Genomic DNA, 19,132 nt, shown 5'->3' with positions numbered 1-19,132 from the left:
TGCTCTAGGCCTTCCTGGATTGCTTCCTTGGCAAACTGTCCTCATCCTAAAGGGGCGTGAATTGGAATGAGTCTGAGCCTTCCGCTGGAACGTGGAAAGTAGTGCCGAATGTGTCTTTTTGGAAATTCAGTCTTTGGAACAGAGAAAGCAATGCTGTTGCTCCGAGGTAATGTTGGCCATGGTTTGGATTTGAGGACTGAACAGCTTTAATTTCTTCAAACGTGTGCTCGTAGGAAGTGCTGGTGGTGGCCCATAGGCAGATGACCTGTCCTGGAAGCCTGAGAAACTGCTTTGCCCTTCCGGGTTCATAACCATTTTACAGGCAACCCTTATTAATTCTGATGCATCTTGACAAATTTACAGCCTTTTAATTTAAAGCTACATAACAAGCTGCTTACAAAAAGGAGACTTCGCCTTTTGCTGTTAAAGTGGTGACATTAACATTTTAGAGCTGAAGGTCACAGCTTCCAGGTGTAAAAACACATCGGTTTTAAGTACAGCACTACAAGCCAGATTTTTATGCTTATACTTTCAGAGTACTGTAAGGACATCTCTAGGAATGGTGTCCTCACAAGCCTCCAAAAGCTAATGAGCTTTCAAATCACAACTTTAATAGATTAGTAAACTTTAATTGAGAGGTGGTTGAGGTGCCAGCAATCTCATATAAGTACCCCCCAATTTAGAATGCTGACACTAAGCTGGATGCTATGTACCCCCATAGAATGAAGTTAATGCTAACGCGTAGAGTGTTTTGCTGAAGGTAGTACTGCTTACTAAAGACTGCACCTCATTGCTCTACACTCTGAATATCAAAGTTATACTTGCATTTGGTATACCAATATGGGCAGCCGTGTTTGGCTGGCGCAGTAGAAAAGAGCAGTTCTGCAGATGTGACATATTGGTTCATACCCTGCTATGAACTTTTTTAGTCTTTAAGGACTGGACTCTTATTCTTTCCTACTGTTTGTTTGATTGCTATGCTTTTGCTGTTTTCATTCCAGAAATATCTAGGTGAATTAATTTACAGAAGAGTTATGCCCAATACATCTGTACAGCTGCAAATGAAGAGCTGGTTTTTTAATACCTTGCTTTTCACTACTCAAAGGAGTCAAAAATGGTTTACAAACACCTTTCCCCACAACAGACACCCTGTGAGGTAAGTGGGGCTGAGGGAGCTATAAGAGAACAGCTCTAAGAGAACTAACTAATCAAGGTCACTCAGCTGACTGCATGTGGAGGAGTGGGGAATCCAACCGCTAGTTCTCCAGATTCTGCTGCTGTTAACTACACCAGGGGTAGTCAACCTGTGGTCTTCCAGATGTTCATAGACTACAATTCCTATCAACCCCTGCCAGCAAATGCTGGCAGGGGATCATGGGAATTGTAGTCTATGAACATCTGGAGGACCACAAGTTTGACTACCCCTGAACTACACCATGTTGGCTCTCAATGGAGAACTTGAGCAAGTTAATTATTCACCACCTGCTTCCATCTGGTAAATGAATTCTTCACCACATGTTCATAACAACTTCCTCAAGAATTCTGAATAGCTATGCAAACTATTGTCTAAAGAAAGAGGGCATGGCCTCTGAAGAATGCTATTGCCAAGTGAAAGCAGCTTTCCCCTTGTATCAATCAATATGTCAAGTTCTCAACATAGGCCCCTATGCAGATACATAAACCAGAGAGAAGATGCCATGAAGAGCCCAGGATTGCAAGGAAAAAAATCTGAAATCGCCAATGAAAGAGCTGAACATTACTTGGAGGACAGAAGATGGCTGAGATGTGTGAAGGAGATAAAGTATGGAAAGGTGAGTTTGCCGGGAGAAAGTCAAGGAGAAGTAGTGTGGGGAGGGGTATACAGGGGAACTGTGGTCCTGCCTACAAGCCCTTGTAGTCTCAGCAGCTGGGACCGAAGGGGGAAGGAAAGATAAAAGCAGGAAAAGGCTATGGGAGATTAGAAAAAAACAGCAGTATGTCTGAACTGTTAAGCTAAGAACCATTACTAAAATAAACAATAAAATGGTTATACCGATGATACAACATCCTGTTATGAAGATACAAAGGGGCTGTTTCCAGGAACAAATACATTAACTCTTCCAAAAAACATCCACTTATGAGGTTTCAGTCCCACTAAAATAATGGGAATAGAGTTAAGAGGACTCTCCAGCCTTCTTTTAAACCAATTTTATTTTAATTAAAAATTCAAACAAGCACACTTCAGTATGTGCAGGTACCAGAACAGTAGCTTCTTTATTACAAAATTCCAAATAGGGTTGTGTGCTCTGGCGCACTTTGGCTATCTGTGAAGCCCGAAGCGGCCAGCTCTGCAGCATGGAGGGGGAGGGGCAGCGGCGCGCCACTTGGCACCAGCTGGCGCACTGCCGGCACTCCTCTCCTCTCCTCCGTGCCATGGTGCTGGCCGCTTCAGGCTTCAGTGATCGCCGAGGCGCACTGGAGCGCACAACCCTAATTCCAAATGGTCCTTCAGATAGCCAGTTGTGCAGTAGAGCTTCACTTCCTCTGAACAGCAGCAAATGCCGGCATTTGAATGGGCTGAACCAGGTGGGCAGGCTGAAATACAGGCTTCTTTCGCAGCTCAGACAGCATCTTCACGGAAGGGAGCAGCTGGTTCCTTTTGATGATCTGTAGTGCCAACTGAGTATTGCCTACAAAACAAGTTTAGTTTGATATTTTGTGCCTCATCAGCTGTGGTGACATTAGTACTGTACAGGAAGCTTTGCAGCAGGGTGAACCATGATTCAATCCCCCCCTCCCCCTTTCACTGCTTAAGTGAAGAGAGTAAAAGACATGCAACATGCAGATCAAAGTCCACGACTGCAAACCCCTCTCCTGAGTGAGCCATCTATGTGCTTAACCACTGACGTCTGGGATGGGGATATTTCCACAAGTCAGCAAATGTTTTGTACCATTTCAGGCTAGACACTTTTGTACAAAATGGAAAGGTTTCAGAATTTAAGCAAGATGCAAACTTGGGATGGCTGAACTCCCCGCCAGTAACATCCACTCAAAGCGCACCAGATTCGACAAAGAGATGGGAAAACGGGAAGGACCAAGGACCAGCTTCTAGAAATAATCCTAGACAGCTAAGCCCAATGGCCAAAACTCTACAGCTTGCCTAATAAAAACCTTTGATGACCAGCCCCGCTCCCCACAATCAGAAGTCCCCTCCGGAGAAGGCCGGATGAAGAACCGCCTACCCCCAAACTCTCTTCCCACATGCCCCTGCTTGACCTCAAATCCTCTGACATACCTAACACTCCCCATGCTGCCTGCTAGATTTCCCAGCCCTTTCACTGCATCAACTGATTTCGATCTAGTCTAGGATGCCTGTGCTGCTGCTTGAAAGGGAATGGAGAGGGGCTGGTGGTGAGGCCTTGCAGTATCACCCCTTTGTCCTAGGCACTGGCTGCCCAGCCCTTACATCTTGGCTCATTCACATACTGGGGGCCTCAATGAGCCTGACAACTCTGCTTTAACAGGAAGTTCTGTCAAGGACTAGCTATGCACCAATATGATATGCATAGTCGGTGCTTGGCGCACTGTGAAGAGGATGTGGGGTTGTGCTTCTGCCAATGTTACTTACCGTTCTGAAGTTCAAGGTATACAGCCAGTAAGATAGCCTCTGGTGGTATTTCCTTAGGATGAATCAGCGAGGCTGCCTGGATACCAACAGGAAGGAAGGAAGAGGAGCTAAGTGCATTTAATGTACAATTCAAGAAAGGAAAAATGCATACCAGTTGGCAGGAGACCACCACATAAAATTTAGCAGTTTGCCAGTCCAGGGTGGGATTGTCAATGCACATTCAACACAAAACTGAATATCACTCTCATTTCCTCTACTATATGCCCTCTTGCCTGAAGTTTTGATATTTTATTTTGGCACAGCTCTTCTGCAGTTTATAGTGTGAATGCTGCTTCCACCTCAAATGCTAGAGAGAATGGTTCTATTGGCTGGTATAGTGTGCAAACCCATTAAAGTGAATGCCAGTATGTATGTCCCAACAGTACAACAGCTTTTAGAAGAAAGGAAAAATGAAACCTCAGGTAAGTCTCTGAAAGGCTGTCACTTAGAGGAGAGCAGGGAGCAGTTCCTGCTGGCAGCAGAGGAGAGGACTCACAGTAATGGGTTTAAATTACTGGTGGAATGGCACCAGATGAATATTAGGGATTTGTTTTACAGGAAGTAGTTCAGCTGTGGAATCACCAGCTTAGGAAGGTGAGCTGCCCCTCACTGGCAGTCTTTAAGCAGCGGCTGGATGCTTTAGATTTATTCTGCATTGAGCCGGGGGGGGGGGGGGTTGATAGATGACTTCCCTGGCCCTTTGGAACAGCCCCATTCATAGCATCTCAAATGTAAAGTGTCTATCCAGAGATGAAAGAACAGAGACTGTGAAATGAGGCAAGATGCGGGTCCCAATTCTGGAGAAGTTGAAAAGAAAAGGGAGCCTAGATCAAAGCCAGGATCTAGATCAAGTAGATCAAGTAAGAAAGGGAGCTGAGGTTTTGTTCAGATTTTGCTGGAGCTGCATCTTCAGAAGAGAATCAAGTTTGTAGAACAGAACTAGAGAGATCTTGAATGTCAACTCTTTAAGGGTGACAAGAATGGGCTACATTAACTAGAGCTAGTTTGGTGTAGTGGTTAGGAGTGTGGACTTCTAATCTGGCATGCCGGGTTTGATTCTGCACTTCCCCACATGCAGCCAGCTGGGTGACCCTGGGCTCATTGCAACACTAATGAAACTGTTCTCACCAAGCAGTGATATCAGGGCTCTCTCAGCCACACCCGCCTCACAGGGTGTCTGTTGTTGGGAGAGGAAAGGGAAGGCGACTGTAAGCCGCTTTGAGCCTCCTTCGGGTAGAGAAAAGCGGCATATAAGAACCAACTCTTCTTCTTCTAGCTTCCCTAGCAAATTTGCCACAGAATTCTTACCTGGTGCAGACACTTGCGAGCTTTGTCGTACTCGCTTCTTAAGCAGTACGCACTTCCGAGGTTGAACAGCATCATGGTGCGTGCAGAAGTGACTGAACTGGGGTAACACTGGGGGGTTTGCTTGCCAGCTGGGGAAAAAGAAAATATACAATTAATGGTTTGTTAAAACAAATAATCAAACGCTAAAGATCAACCAGCATCTAGACTAAGCCCAGGAAAATCCTTAACCTTTTGGTTCTTAAATCAATCCATTTTGGGCAGGCTTCCATTCCCCCAACACACACACATATTCTTTTGTTTTAAACCCAAAAAGATGCCAGGATGTACCAAGAATTACTTGGTGCTTTACACGGTAGTCAGGTATACAAGCACTTCCAAACATTTACAGAAGGAACAAGCTGGAAGGCCTGAATGGCTGCAGCTCCCTAGTGCAAGCCTGTAAGGTCCTTTTTAATCTGCCTCCTTTTCCTCGGTCATCAGACTGCCATCACTAAAGCAAACCATTTGTTGCGATGTCCAAACTATAGTTTTTCCCTCTTTCTTCTAAGAGAACAAACTAAAATTCAGAGTTAACAACAAAACCAAGGATTTCTGTCTTCTGCCCCTCCCTACACTTGTACATGTAAGGATGAACCTTATGTGTTGGTTCCAGCAGACATGAAGGGAATACAAATACATCCTTCAAGCTACATGGGCTTTATATCTCAAGAGATGCTCTAAGCGATATTTGAAATGTCACATGTACCCCTGCAAATTTACGATTACTTTTTAAAGTTTAAACTTCATTCATTCCAGGAAGTTCACATCGGCTTTTAGACAAAATAGTATAAATGTGGTTGATATATACAAGACGGAAAAACATCCAACACTTTAGGAAGAGGTAGATGTTTTCAATTAAGTATTTAATATCAGGTTCAGATGAAAACAGCAACATTGTCACTGCATATAGGAATTAGTTGTGGCTTGGAATTAGTAGCAGTAGTTTGGATTTTTAGTGCAGCCAAGATATATTTGGCAACTGCCTGAGAGATGTGATTTTCATTTCCAGATGGGGGATTAAGTGGTAGTCCTCCGAGCAGTGGGGAAAGATTACAAGAAGAGGAGTCATCAGAGAAGCTCTTGAACTGCCATAGAATTTGCATTAGATGAAGAAGCGTGTCAGGGTTTCAGGCACCTTGAGACCCTGTGCACAAATCCTTTAAACACATGGCATGTTTAAAAAGTTTTCCCAAAATATCAGCAATTGGCAACACATTAAACAAGCCAGGGAGAGGAGGCAGTGATAAGAGGGAACAATAAGAAAACAGAATTATTTCCAGCACATGGTCTTGAAGGGGATCAAGTAGAGCAAATCTGTTTGGCACCTGATAGATGGCGGCTCCAGTCTAATAATTCAAGCTGTTTTTAAATCAGAGTACAAGCTCTATCGAAGCCAAGAGAACTTTTCCAGCTTTACATATTTAGACACCCTCCCCGCTGAGATTGAGATACAACCCCCAGGGTTGTTTAACCTGCCCAATTGCAGCTACTCTGGGAGTACATCAGGGATGTGGGTCCACGCCACACATTTTTAACCTTTATCTGTATGAACTTCCATAGAAACTTATTGCAGTTGAACTACAGGACCCTAAAAGGGCAAGTCATCCAGTCCCTATTCTTTATGCTGCTGCAATGGGCATGAGGCAAATTCTAAAAATCCTTTTCACTTCACTGTGTCACTAATTTTGCCACACAAGTCACCTTAAACCTTTCTCACAATATTGAACAGTTGAATGACACAGACACTCAAAGACACGCAAATCAGCCACTGCTAGAATTGTTGATTCTATGAAATGAGCTTCTTAAGGGCAGCTACATTGATGGATCATGGTCTCATACAGAGGGCATCTGAACCTGCCTTGCATTTTGAGCAGTTTATTCCTAGGTGACCTTGGGGTCCCCTTTTCTATTTTTCATCCTATCCCTCCCCCCCCCACACACACACACACACTCAGATGCTAGCTGGCCAACAGCAGGATACTTACAGGATTCCATGGCTTCATTTTCACCCTTGTCAGATCCTGCAGGAAGAACCAGCCCAGAAAACACCATGAGCATAACTTGACAAGCAATAATGAGCAGTTTCATCTGTTGAAGCAAGGGGATTTTTACCACCACCTTGGTAGCATTTTAACCATCCAGTTTTTTAAAGCGAACATAAGCTAAATAAGCCAATGGAATTTTAATTGCAAATGCAGCCAGTGGATGTCATTTATATCAAACGTTGGTACTGCAGTTATGACTTAATCCAAATGTTTGAAAGCCTAGATTTTGACTTATGTAAAACTGAATGACAGCGTATTACAACCTAACTAGAAATTCCAGTCTTTAGACATTAATACTTGCAAACACCATAGTAATAAATAATGACAAACTATCCTAGGCTACTTTGTTTCCACAAAACGTACAGATCACAGGAAAGGTGGAAGAAAGGGTTCTATGTCCTTTATAGCAATGCATTAAAATGTAGAACAGTGACAAGAGAAGGCACAACCGGTTCTAATCAAGCATGGACTCATTAACCTTGATCCTGTTCATTTGAAGAGATCCCCAGGGACACATCTGTGACATTCTCCGGGTTCAAGTGAGTAATAGCATCAGAGATTCGGTCTAGAGAGATGAGAGCCTCTGCGGCATACAAATGGCCAAGGAACCTACAACGGCAAGAGCCCCATGGTTACAAGGGTCAATTTGGCAACAAGTCACATCAAAGAAGCTACTGCAGAGAACACTTCTCTGCAGGGCTGCCACATTGCACCGGGGGGGGGGGGGGAGCAACACAAAGCAGCAGTTTCCTTGCTTAAACAGGGAGGTTATTAATTTAACATTCCTCACCGTGGCCTCACCATAGAGCAATCTGTGCCTGCAGAATCAAGGGCGTAGACAGAAGCTGCAATGCTGAGATCATTTCACCAAATATAATGCTACGCATCACTCTGAGCCTCCTTCAAAGCCCAATACAAGTATGAAGTCATTCTTCAATTTCCCCATCAGCAAGCCTAGGTACTGCTTTACTGTTAAAGAGGGGGAGGGGGAGAACAGAGGCGGCTTCCTCCTTCCCAGAGGGGTCCTCCTGGTACTGCTTAAGCTCTCATTTTGATCTAGGTTTTGATCTCTTCCTTTGCAGTTACGATAAGGAATGACTGGGAAATTAAAATGACAGTGGTCAGCATGGTGCTGACTTTAGGCTGTCGCTTCCTTTTCTATGCTGCTCTTTACATTTTTACTGCTCTATGCTTTTTATCTTTATAACCCACCTCATGAACTTTTTAAAGTTAGGACATAAATCTCGCACACACGCAACTGATGGCTTAGCTGGCGTTGCATCTGCCTGCATTACACGCCGAAAGGCAGTGTGCTGGGAACACGGTCAACAGTAAGGGGGCATCAAAGGCTTACTTAAGAGACCCGGACAGTTTTGGCTGCTCGAGAAGTTTCTCTGCATGATTCAAGGCCATGAGGTTGTCTCCTAGAGCCAGAGCCACATAAGCGCTGCAAGCAAGTATAGAACACCTGGAGAGGAAGAGAAAAGAGCAAAAAGGTGGGGATTTCGGCAAGTGTCACAAGCCACAGGCACTTCCATGCATGGATATAAAGAAAACCCATGCCAGAAAATGAAACCAGGCTGGGGAGGGAGGGAGGGAGAGGGCAGGAACTATGTACTGTATTATTTCTTTTTGCTATATCGTTTATGCCTGTCAAAGATGAACAAATCAACTTTTCATCATTCCTATTTTTAGAATTTATATTCACTCTTCTAACAGGGAAGCTCACAAACTCCACAGCTAAAATGGATATACTTCAGTGCAGGGGTAGTCAACCTGTGGTCCTCCAGATGTCAATGAACTACAATTCCCATGAGCCCCTGCCAGCAAATGCTGGCAGGAGCTCATGGGAATTGTAGTCCATGGACATCTGGAGGACCACAGGTTGACTACCCCTGCTTTAGTGCACACAGCAAATAATCCAGCAACAGAAAACATTACGACCCGACAAAGAGAGCAACAAAGATCTAAACAGGATCAGTCTGAGAAAGCCTGATGGAAGAGCGGCATTTTACGAGCCTGAAAGACTGGCCGGAAAGGAGGCTACTCCAGAGGGAAGGAGTCGGTCACCCAAATGGCCTGTGTGCAGTAATGATCCACTTGCCAGAAAGGGGGCACCAGTAGAAGTCTGCTGGCAAGGTGATAGTTTATTTCAGGTGAGGCAGACCTTCAAAGCCTTTCGGTATCTTAAAAACTTGGAAGGTGAGAATCAACACCTTGAGCTGAATTCAAAGCAGCTCTTTCCTCACCTTCCCCTTCAATCATCAACTTCCTGAACACCCACGAAATGGTGCTAGCAGGGATCACAGGACCCTGCTGAGCAAATGGACACACAGTCTGTGGCTGTAGTCAGGAGGGGAAGGGGCGAAACTGCCCCTCCTCCCTCTTCAAGTCAGCAGGACGTCCAAAGAGTACAGCCCGGGGAAAGTTGTTTCAGGCATTAATTGTAGCTTCAAGCCCCCTTCCTGGGCAAGCCTACCTAACCAACTTAACAACCCAGTTGCCAAGGTTACAGAGTCAAAGGTCAGCACAGCCAGGTCATCAGGAGGGAGAAGAATGCAAGAAACAGTTTTGCACACAGCAGCTCAGAAAGAAGGTTCTCTCCTTAATTCAAACTGTCTGTGAAACGGGTAATATTGTATGCAGTATTATGAAAGAAATAGGGGTGTGTTAAGTCAGGCTTCCACAACCAGGGGTCCCTGAAACCCTGGGGTTTTTTGATGGCCCTGGAAGTGTTTCCTGAATGGGTGAGAGTGAATTAATTTAAATATATTTTTAGGTTTTAACTTCTTAGTTATCTTTACTGATATGGGTGCTACTAAACGCAGAAGAGAGGCAGGGGGACATTCTCCCCCAGCTTCAAAACAGCTAATATATTTTTATATTTGCTAAACTTTTATCTGGTGATAGGGCCATCTATGGTCACGTTGACTCATCTCCCATTCCTAAATTGGCCAATGATGGACCTGGAGGGTTGTGGGAAAGGGGGGGGGAGCCCAGGTGGGCGTGTCCACAGCCATGCTTCCGAACCATACTTTGCACAATTGCACCACTTCTGGGGTTTCTCAAAGCCTGAGGAATGTTTTGTGGGTTTCTCAATGGTAAAAAAAAGGTTGAGGAGGACTGCATTAAGCCAAGGGCACTTTGTCTGTATTACTGCTTGAATCTGAAGAGCAAGACAGAGGATCTAGACATTGGCAAAGCGTTGTTTTATGAGTGCATGCAGCAAGACCTCTGCAAAATGCTCTCTGGACACTGGTAGCAAAGGGCCCTTAAAAAAAAAAAAAGCAGGGGGGGGAGAGAGCAGAAGTTGGTCTTAAGCATCTTGCCCTGAAACCTGAGCCACACATTCCACAGCTTCAAACAAAAGGCCAGGATCAGGATGTCAGTATTAGGTCAGGATTTTACAGCTTGTAATTCTGGTGCCGCCCACTGCCTCCCCCAGCACGCCACACTCTGGGAAGTCTCCCACTTCACAAGGCAGACTGCCTCCGCTTTGGGGCATGAAGCTTCGACTGACTTCCTGCGAGAGCAGATTTAACCGCTTTTGCGTGGAGGAGGAAGGCTGAGGGGATCCTCTTGGACAGACCTGGTGCTGGGGGAGCCGCAGGAGACGAACATTAAACTGTGTAGCCAGTAGGTGGGCTATTACTGCCCCAGCCTTCTGGCAACTGTCAAGCCCACTCTTTGGTTCAGCAGTAAGCCATGTTAATTCATGGCAGGGCCTGGGGTTCCTTTCTTCCTCTCCTCCCAGGAGGCGCACGCTTTAATAATTATACACGAGCAGGATAAGAAACCCTCTCCACAGCTCCCTCCCCATTTCCTCTGTGCCATGCCCAGATGTCACATCAAATCTCAGCATAATCAAAAGCTTGGCAAGGAATGCCCGGCTGTCCCCCAAGCCCCCAAAATATATGATTTCCACCCACCCCCACCCCCGTCAATGGCTGCCACTGCAGAGAGAAACAGGGCATTATTTCATGTGAAGGAATTCAGACTGCTGCTTTCTTGCCTACACAAGGAAAATGCTGCTTATCAAAATGCACTGAGGCTCGTCAACTTGGGACTGATACAAAAACCATCAGGCTCATGCTAGTTTGCTTATGAGCTGCTGCACTTGTAAGCAAAATTATTTTCCAAGGGTTTTACGTTTGCAGAGCCAGAGTACCACTCACTATACCAATAAGTAGAAGAAACTGAAAAGGCAAGTCTGGAAAGTGTACAGTGTGTTCACTTAAATGTTGGTTCTTAGTAGATGCAGAATCTTCACTGGACAATACAGGCCTTGGGTATGTTATCAGGAAGACAACCATGCTGACTACTGCTTTATCAAGTGGTTAGATATTTCCATTTCAGAAAACACATGGACAATGAAAAAAATCAGTAATCTGAACACCAAAGTAGCTTTTTTTCCCCCTGTCCACAATAACGGTGGCAATTGTCAGATCTGCCCAGCCCAGCAATCAAAAATGTCTGGTTGGTTCTGGCCGTTCATTCTGGCTAGCAAAAAGCTCTCAGCGAAAGTGGATTGTCTATCACAAAAAGATTGGGATGTATTTAGTCTGTTGATATTCCCCAAACATGAACTTACCGCCTCAGTCCTCAACAACTGAATTTCCAGATCCTCTAATCTATGAGTGACCTGTAGCAATATTGACGTCTCATCATGTTCAATCAGAAGAGATAAATCTTGTACCATTATTGCTATTTTCTGTTGGACTGAGGCTAACCAGTTGAACACGAAGGGATCTTCCAATAAATTAGAAAGCAGACTCCCCTGGCAGGTCTTAAAGTACAACCCAAGCCAGTACTTGAAGGTTACTTCCATTTGGATTGGGCGCTTCGGCTGCGGAAGCAGCTGTTCATGCCCAAAGCAGCCAGAGTTGCGGCAGGGGGGTGGGGAGGGGCGGAGCGGGCTTGCCAATTGGCGCACACAGGTGCAGACCTGCCGTGGCATTGGCTGCTTCGGGCACAAACAGCTGCTTCGGCGGCCAAAGTGCCCAACCCTACTTTCATGCTCTTGCTGCAATCAAGTGCTGGCCAAGTTGTCCAACCTGGGTTGTATTGGCTACATAGTTAGGCACTCTGAGCAGTGATCACATGAAAGAAGCTTGTCATTTTTCTAGATCTTCAATATACTGCCTCAGTCCACACAGGGACCCCATAGAGGAGAGGACAAACTTTGTCCCCCTACCCACATCCTCACAGACTGACTTTAATGATTACAAAGATCTTTAGTTACCATGAGCTTCTTTGCGCCCTCAAAATGCCTTTGCATAGGAATAAACTTGCCTTTTGTTTTTTAAGCTAGCGTTCGGAATCAGCTGACCTGTTGTGTGATGACTGGACCACAAGATCTGTCAGCGCAAAGATCATTTACTGGCCCCCAGCTATTCAGCTAGAGCAGCCTTTCCCAACATTCTTCAGGCTTTGAGAAAAACTAGAAGTGGTGTGATCGTGCAGTATATGGTCGGGAAACCTAGCAGTGTACACACCCAACCTGGGATCCCTCCCCTTCCCACCCCCTCCAGGGCCATCATTGGCCACTGGTGGGGTCAACATGACCATATATGGTCATATCACCCAATAAATGTTTAACCAATGTTTATATATATATAATAATTAACTCCCACACATTCTGGAAACCCTTCCAGGGCTATCAAGAAACCCAGGTTTGAGAAAGCCTGAACTGGAGGATCAATTAAGCTTACACCACATGGAAAGCTAACCAAACTTAATCACTGACAACTATTCATAAATATACTACTTAAGCCAAATCACAACTCCAAGCTAACTGGAACTCCCCCTGCCACCACAGACTACAATGAAGCTCTAGATATAGTAATATGAAATTTAAAAGCAAGATTTTCACAAGGCTTTGAAAATAAACTGAGATTTTCCTCAGAAATACTTTCCATCCACAATTAGAAGCAACACCAATGGCGACAAAAATATGCCCCCTTGCTATTTTACTGGTATGGAACCTATGAGGAATCTCTTCTGTCCAAAGGATTTTCATCAGCAAACGTTACTTCTTGCCTCTCCACCGCCCTAGCTGGAGATGATTCCTAAAATATTGCTCCGAGGGAAGTCCCCTCCACCCCCAATAAAAGAACAAGGAGAGAATCAACTAAAATCTACCTTCATTGGCAGAAATTTTCCACAGGATTCAACCCACTAGGTTTAAGAGAGTATATTAAAACTTATTTCCTTTAATGTTACATGTATCACCCCCCACCATCTATATGCAACATTTAAGGAAATCAGTTCTAATATAACTAAAGGAGTGTATATCTGCACATACCTAGCCTACCTGTTCCTGCTGGTACCCAGAGTTGACCTCAAACTTCTCATGTCTGTTTGTTAACTCTTGTATTTGTATGCTTATTTATTGCAAATTACAGATCTTGATTACTGCATTAATCCAGTCTCAATTATTATCACCCATCCTTATGCATCATCATTCCAATCAGCCTTTTCTGGCAATTAAACCCCGCTTTTCTTTCTACCTATAGATAATGCTTGAGGACCATCAACTTCTATGGAAATGTTCAGTCTCCGGAAAGTATAGGATGGAGTCCACTGATCGAGTTGATCAGTGGGGAAGAGAATGAAGATTGCAACATTAACCTCCTTCCAGGATTTTGAAGCACTGGTGCTCTAGCTATTCTGCCAGAAAGCCTTACTGCCCACTAAACCAACAATACATTTTTGGACCAGCATTCCATTTACAGCCACCAACAAGCTGCAACTAAACACAAACCTGCTTTGCCCAGATACTGTCCACTGGCATACAAGGGTGGATAATCTAGTTCCAAGGCCTTAACGTAACGCTGGTGTGCAATGCGAAGTAATGCCATGCATAACTTGAAACTTCATTTCTCTCTAGTTTTTAACAAATGAACACTGAAGAATTAAGAACTATTTTCTATATTGCTTCAATTTTCGATAATCAAGGATTCAAAAAAATAATAATAACGGATAGTAAAAATAGGTTTTAACCACTTGGAGTGAGACTTACAGGAGCTAAACTAATGTTTTTCTTCCATCATGCTGATTCCTACTCTAAAGAGTACAATAATTCTGGTTGTAATGACAAGATTTTCTTGACAAGCTGTCAGGTTTCATCAATAGAGAACAACAGATGACTGAGAAAGATTATATCCCTTTTACAGCAAGGGACACAACGCCATAAATGCAAGCTAGTTCTCACAGCCTTTGAATTTCACATCCACTTTAAACCAAAACCTTCCATTTATGGAATTACAGTCATGTGCAATGACTAAAATTCCAGTCAAAGAGGAACACACAGCCTGTTCCTTAAACAGAGGACTACAAAAGCAGCCTCCCGCACACAGATTGCATTGTGATACACCCAGGTCTATATTAGCATCCAAGGGCAAACATGTCCTATTACGGAGGGGGTAAATTAGGATGCCTATTTCTCCACCTCAAATCAAACAGAAGCACATACTGATGCAGCCATTTCCACACATAAATATGGACTTGTGTCAGAAAAATACATTATGCCTGTCACCCCTTAGGGATGAAAGAATCCTATTATGTTATAGGAAAGCTTCACATGTGCAGAAATAATTATAAACCAAGGCAAAAAGAACACCACGTTTTAATTCTGGATTTGGAGCCTACCTTAAATTTTCCAGCTCCTGTTTCCTGAGTGGAGAGGATGGTGGCGCAGGGACAAATTTGTCTCCTTCATGGTTCTTACTGCTGAAATGAAAACAAGACAGCAGGAACAGTGATGTCCCAAGTTGGGCAGGAGGGGTATCAGCAATGAGATATTAACTTCTACTAAAACAAGGAACAGCCATGTGTTTAGCATGCTGAAAAGGAGAATGGAAAAGGAAACAGATAAATATTTAGGACTATACAAAAGTGGGGGATACCATAAAAAGCAGTACTAAAGTCGCCTGCTGTTGCATAGTTAAATAAAAACAGCTTCTTCAGTAGGTTATAGAAAGAGTCATTTGGTAGGCTACATTTCTTAGCAATGTCTTTTATCCGATTTGCCATTACAAAAAAACAAAACTAGAACCACTTTTATTCTGAAATGGACAAACAGGAATTGTTTCGAATAGGGCAAGTTCTTAATTCTAGAATGTCATGAAAATCAGAGGAACAGCCAAATCAGTTTTGTGGACTCCAATTTGGTCAAGAAACTACCACCCCCCAGGGAGCATTTCATGAACTCCTTTGTCATTTTGGGCTTTGGGTTGCTCATTTTGTCTCCCAACCTACATAGATTTAGCAGTATCTTCATTCCATGTAATGTATGGGTGGGTGTCAAAAGCAAAATTTTAAACTAAGTTGCTACCAACAGGGAAAATTTAACAACCACAACAGAACAAAGAATCTCTGTCTGTCATACAGCAGGACTGTGTTCAGACACATAACATAATGATGAGTACATCTCTCAAGGGTAAAATTCAGCATCTTCCTTCAATAGCTCTTCTGCTTACTAACAGTTTCTTTCTACTATCTCAACTTTCTCCATTCTTAAGCTATATGAGCATTGCTATGACCAAAGTCACCATGGGCAAAAGAGGCTGGTAAAGCAAAGGCCTCCTTGTTGCTCTTACCTGCATGTTTCACTGTTCTCATTGTTCTCATTGTTCCCTCCCAACTGGTTACCAACTTTAGATCCATTTTCCTGCTTCGGCTCCTGTTGATCTTCAGGAAGCAGCAGCAAGGCATTTCTCAAACAAATTGCTGCAAACTCCATGCTGGCTACTGGTATAGCTGAAGATTGACCGTCACTTTAAAAGAGAAAAAAAGCTTACTGTGTACTGTACTAAGAGTATAGAAAGTTTTTAGAACTGGAAGCAAAAAACAGCAGCTTATTTATTAGAAATATCTTACTATTTGAAGTTGTACTTGCACAAGAAATGTACAAAGGCAAATTAATAGAGAAACCTCAGAAGATGCTGATGCATACTGAGTCCTGTCAGACTGCCAAGCAATGGCAGCATCAATCAAACATATGTGCCAAGTTGCGCAAAGGCATGGCACATTAACAGAGCTATCAAAATGAGGACCCTTAAGTTCTGCAAGCAAAATAGTATCATTAGATCTTGAGAGCCCAATTCTTTACAAAAAATTGGGACAATTTTTGAGGGGCAATCCCCTCCCCCAACACATTACTTAAGTGATGATTCAGTGGGATCCTAAATTCAAGTTCCCTTCCAACTCCAAAGCAAAAAAGAATTCTCAAGCGGACAAAATTTGAAATACCGTAAACATATAAAAAAGGCCCTCTTGCCAGGCATATTAGATTTCTTTTCTTATTGCCTCCTCCATTTGGAAAAACCATTATATATCAAAGCATGTGTATTAACATGATCAGTGCTAAATCAACGGTTGGTCAGCAGGGTATAAAAATAACTTGCTTTAATACGGTAGATAAGGGCTTTTTCTATCCAGCCATAATCCCTTCCCCCTTCTGAAGAACAGCAACAAAAATTCTACCAAGTAGTACTTACTTATAAACAATGTTCTGTACCGACTGGGATGCTAAGACTATTTTACGGTGATATCCTTGGCCAACAATAGACTGTACAATGCCCTTTTTGCTTGGGAGGCCTTTTGTCTCTTGTTCCGAACTCTAGAAGAAAAAAATATATCAAGAGTCATGCTTACTGCATAAAGACTGGGATTTTCAATGCCTGTTCACATATATTCCTTCCATTATATACTGTAGAACTCTTTGGGGGAGAGACCTTACTTTGGATGCAATAGATCCTTCCAATATGTTAATATTCAACAGCCGAAGAGTAAGTCATTTTCTCAGACACAAAAATTCTGGGTTCAAACGCAGGCGTTCACTGCGTGCAGACAATTCATTGCTGACAGTGATCTCCTATGCAATTCACAACATGGTCAAAGATGGAACAGACCATGCCCTTAAGCAACCTGAAACCACACTTCTTTGCCATTTCTGCACTCACAGGGATACCTACAAATGGAGATGGGCACATTATACACACTTCATACACTTTTCCTTTCTCCCCTAGTTAATCCTGAGAGCCAGCTTGGTATAATGGTTAGGAGTGCGGACTTCTAATCTGGCAAGCTGGATTTGATTCCCTGCTCCTCTCCCACATGCAACCTGCTGGGTGATCCTGGGCTCGCCACAGCACTGATAAAGCTGTTCTGACCGAACAGGAATATCAGGGCTCTTTCAGCCTCACCCACCTCACAGGGTGTCTGTTGTGGGGAGAGGAAAGGGAAGGCGACTGTAAGCCGCTATGAGAGTCCTTCAGGTAGAGAAAAACAGTTCTTGTATAAGAACCAACTCTTGTCTCTCTCTCTCTTCAACCCCAGGTGCTTGCTTTCGCGGACACAGCACAATTGGCCCAAACATTCCCAATGAGTTTCAGGGCCAAGAGGTAAACCAAATGTTTAGTATTAGCCTGAAACATTAAATACACTCCTCAGATCTCAAAGAACCCTATTTGCAAGAAAGAAAGAAATGCTTAATATCCGATCTATACCCTATGAATCTGCCATCCTATCAGGCTCTTACAGGAAAACCAGATGGTGCCCATTTTGTTACTAACCCTGCTGCTCTGTGTTACCTTAATTGACCTGGGTACACTAAGCCAAAATAAAAATTCTACACATTAAGCAACTATTCAGTTGGTCACACTAGACTACAAACACAGACTCTTTGCCTGAGTAGTACAAATGTTACTCCTGAATTGTTTATCTGCCCACTTTTGGCTACAGCCTCAACTCCCATCAGGCATTAACACAGGGATGTTCCAATCATTACATACAGAGCCTGTATGAAAAGCAGTAGAAACCTCAAGTCACAGGTTGCTTCATAGGCCATGCTGGGGATGGGGAGTGTTAAAGGATACGTAAATCGCCTAATGTTTACCAGCCATTCACACTTTTCATTCCACTTTACCCTTTTAATAATCACTCAGTGGATTTTAAAACATTTTTCCGCAGTAAGAAACAACATAGCCGGCTGTCTACATGAGCAGCAAATGGACGTAGGATTGTAGGACCCAACCTGTGCAACCCCTTCCTTTCCCCTAGCACTGCACTCATTACTCCCTCGTGCCTTACTCCTTTATTGGCAGCTATGCAGCATTCTGCTATTCTCAGCCAGAGGCGAGGATTCGAGTGATAAACTTGCACGGCTTCGATCAGGCATTCGAAAGCAGCTAGCGGCCTCCCAATGTGTAACAGCTGAATGCCACAGTTGTACAGCAGCTCATAGCGTTTGTTGGTCAGTAAGGTGCACATGGGCCGCCCAGAAAATTTTTTGCCTGTGAAAGAGGATCAGATATCAACTTCAATAGAAAGATGAACAAGGGCAGATTAAATGGACAGATTAAATTAACTAGTATCCAAAGCCAAACCACTTTGGAGATCAGACACACTTTTAACAACTGTCAACATTAAGTGCTTTACACCAAGGGTAGTCAACCTGTGGTCCTCCAGATGTCCATAGACTACAATTGGCGGGGGCTCATGGGAATTGTATTCCATGGACATCTGGAGGACCACAGGTTGACTATCCCTGCTTTACACTGTTTGGCAATACAGCCATCCCAAGAAGATATGGTTCATTCATTTCCAGGACAAGAATTAGTATGGATGGTCACATATTTTAGGTAGGCTTTTGTTAACTGACAATTTCCCTTCCCTCTTCCATCATAATAGCAACTCTTAATGCATTCAGCAACTCTTAATCAAATATGAATGTAGTAATTAGGACTGCTGGAAAAGGTAATTTGGACAAAGCCCCAAGCTCCTGGGGAACTGCTGAAGCCTCTGGATGCAATTTCAAAGTATTTCTCTGCTCTACTGTAGTGCATGTGTCTGCTGCTGCTGACAGAATCTCCCATGGGAGGGGGTAAGGAGGGTGACACCTCCTTACCCTTCTTGTCAGGAAGGAGGAATTGATCCTGCATCAGTCTTCACTGATTTTGAGGTAGACACACCTTTGCCTTACATAAGCATTTAAATGGGGAGAATGTCAGATGTAATATACTAAAAGGTAAAGGTAAAGGTATCCCCTGTGCAAGCACCGGGTCATGTCTGACCCTTGGGGTGACGCCCT

The 19,132-nt window shown here is 43.7% G+C and overlaps 1 protein-coding gene across 4 annotated transcripts in view; it reads right to left on the bottom strand.

Annotated features, from left to right (window-relative positions):
- Window positions 1–2,172: 2,172 nt before the first annotated feature.
- The window catches only part of CNOT10 (CCR4-NOT transcription complex subunit 10), a 30,025-nt gene continuing 13,065 nt past the window's right edge, over window positions 2,173–19,132 (bottom strand). For 3 of the 4 annotated variants that reach the window (XM_077302764.1, XM_077302767.1, XM_077302768.1), the window contains exons 10-19: window positions 18,133–18,335; window positions 16,539–16,660; window positions 15,639–15,815; window positions 14,689–14,769; window positions 8,393–8,506; window positions 7,517–7,647; window positions 6,979–7,014; window positions 4,955–5,082; window positions 3,608–3,683; window positions 2,173–2,669 (exon numbers count right to left, since the gene is read on the bottom strand). In XM_077302764.1, the coding sequence (XP_077158879.1) occupies window positions 2,515–2,669; window positions 3,608–3,683; window positions 4,955–5,082; window positions 6,979–7,014; window positions 7,517–7,647; window positions 8,393–8,506; window positions 14,689–14,769; window positions 15,639–15,815; window positions 16,539–16,660; window positions 18,133–18,335 (1,223 nt within the window). In that variant the 3' untranslated portion in view covers window positions 2,173–2,514. The remainder of the gene's footprint in view (window positions 2,670–3,607; window positions 3,684–4,954; window positions 5,083–6,978; window positions 7,015–7,516; window positions 7,648–8,392; window positions 8,507–14,688; window positions 14,770–15,638; window positions 15,816–16,538; window positions 16,661–18,132; window positions 18,336–19,132) is intronic. The other variant, XM_077302765.1, reaches the window with a different exon arrangement.

This window comes from Paroedura picta, chromosome 11 (genome assembly GCF_049243985.1).
Source record: "Paroedura picta isolate Pp20150507F chromosome 11, Ppicta_v3.0, whole genome shotgun sequence".
NCBI lineage: Eukaryota > Metazoa > Chordata > Lepidosauria > Squamata > Gekkonidae > Paroedura > Paroedura picta.
This window is presented reverse-complemented; position numbering and strand designations above follow the sequence as displayed.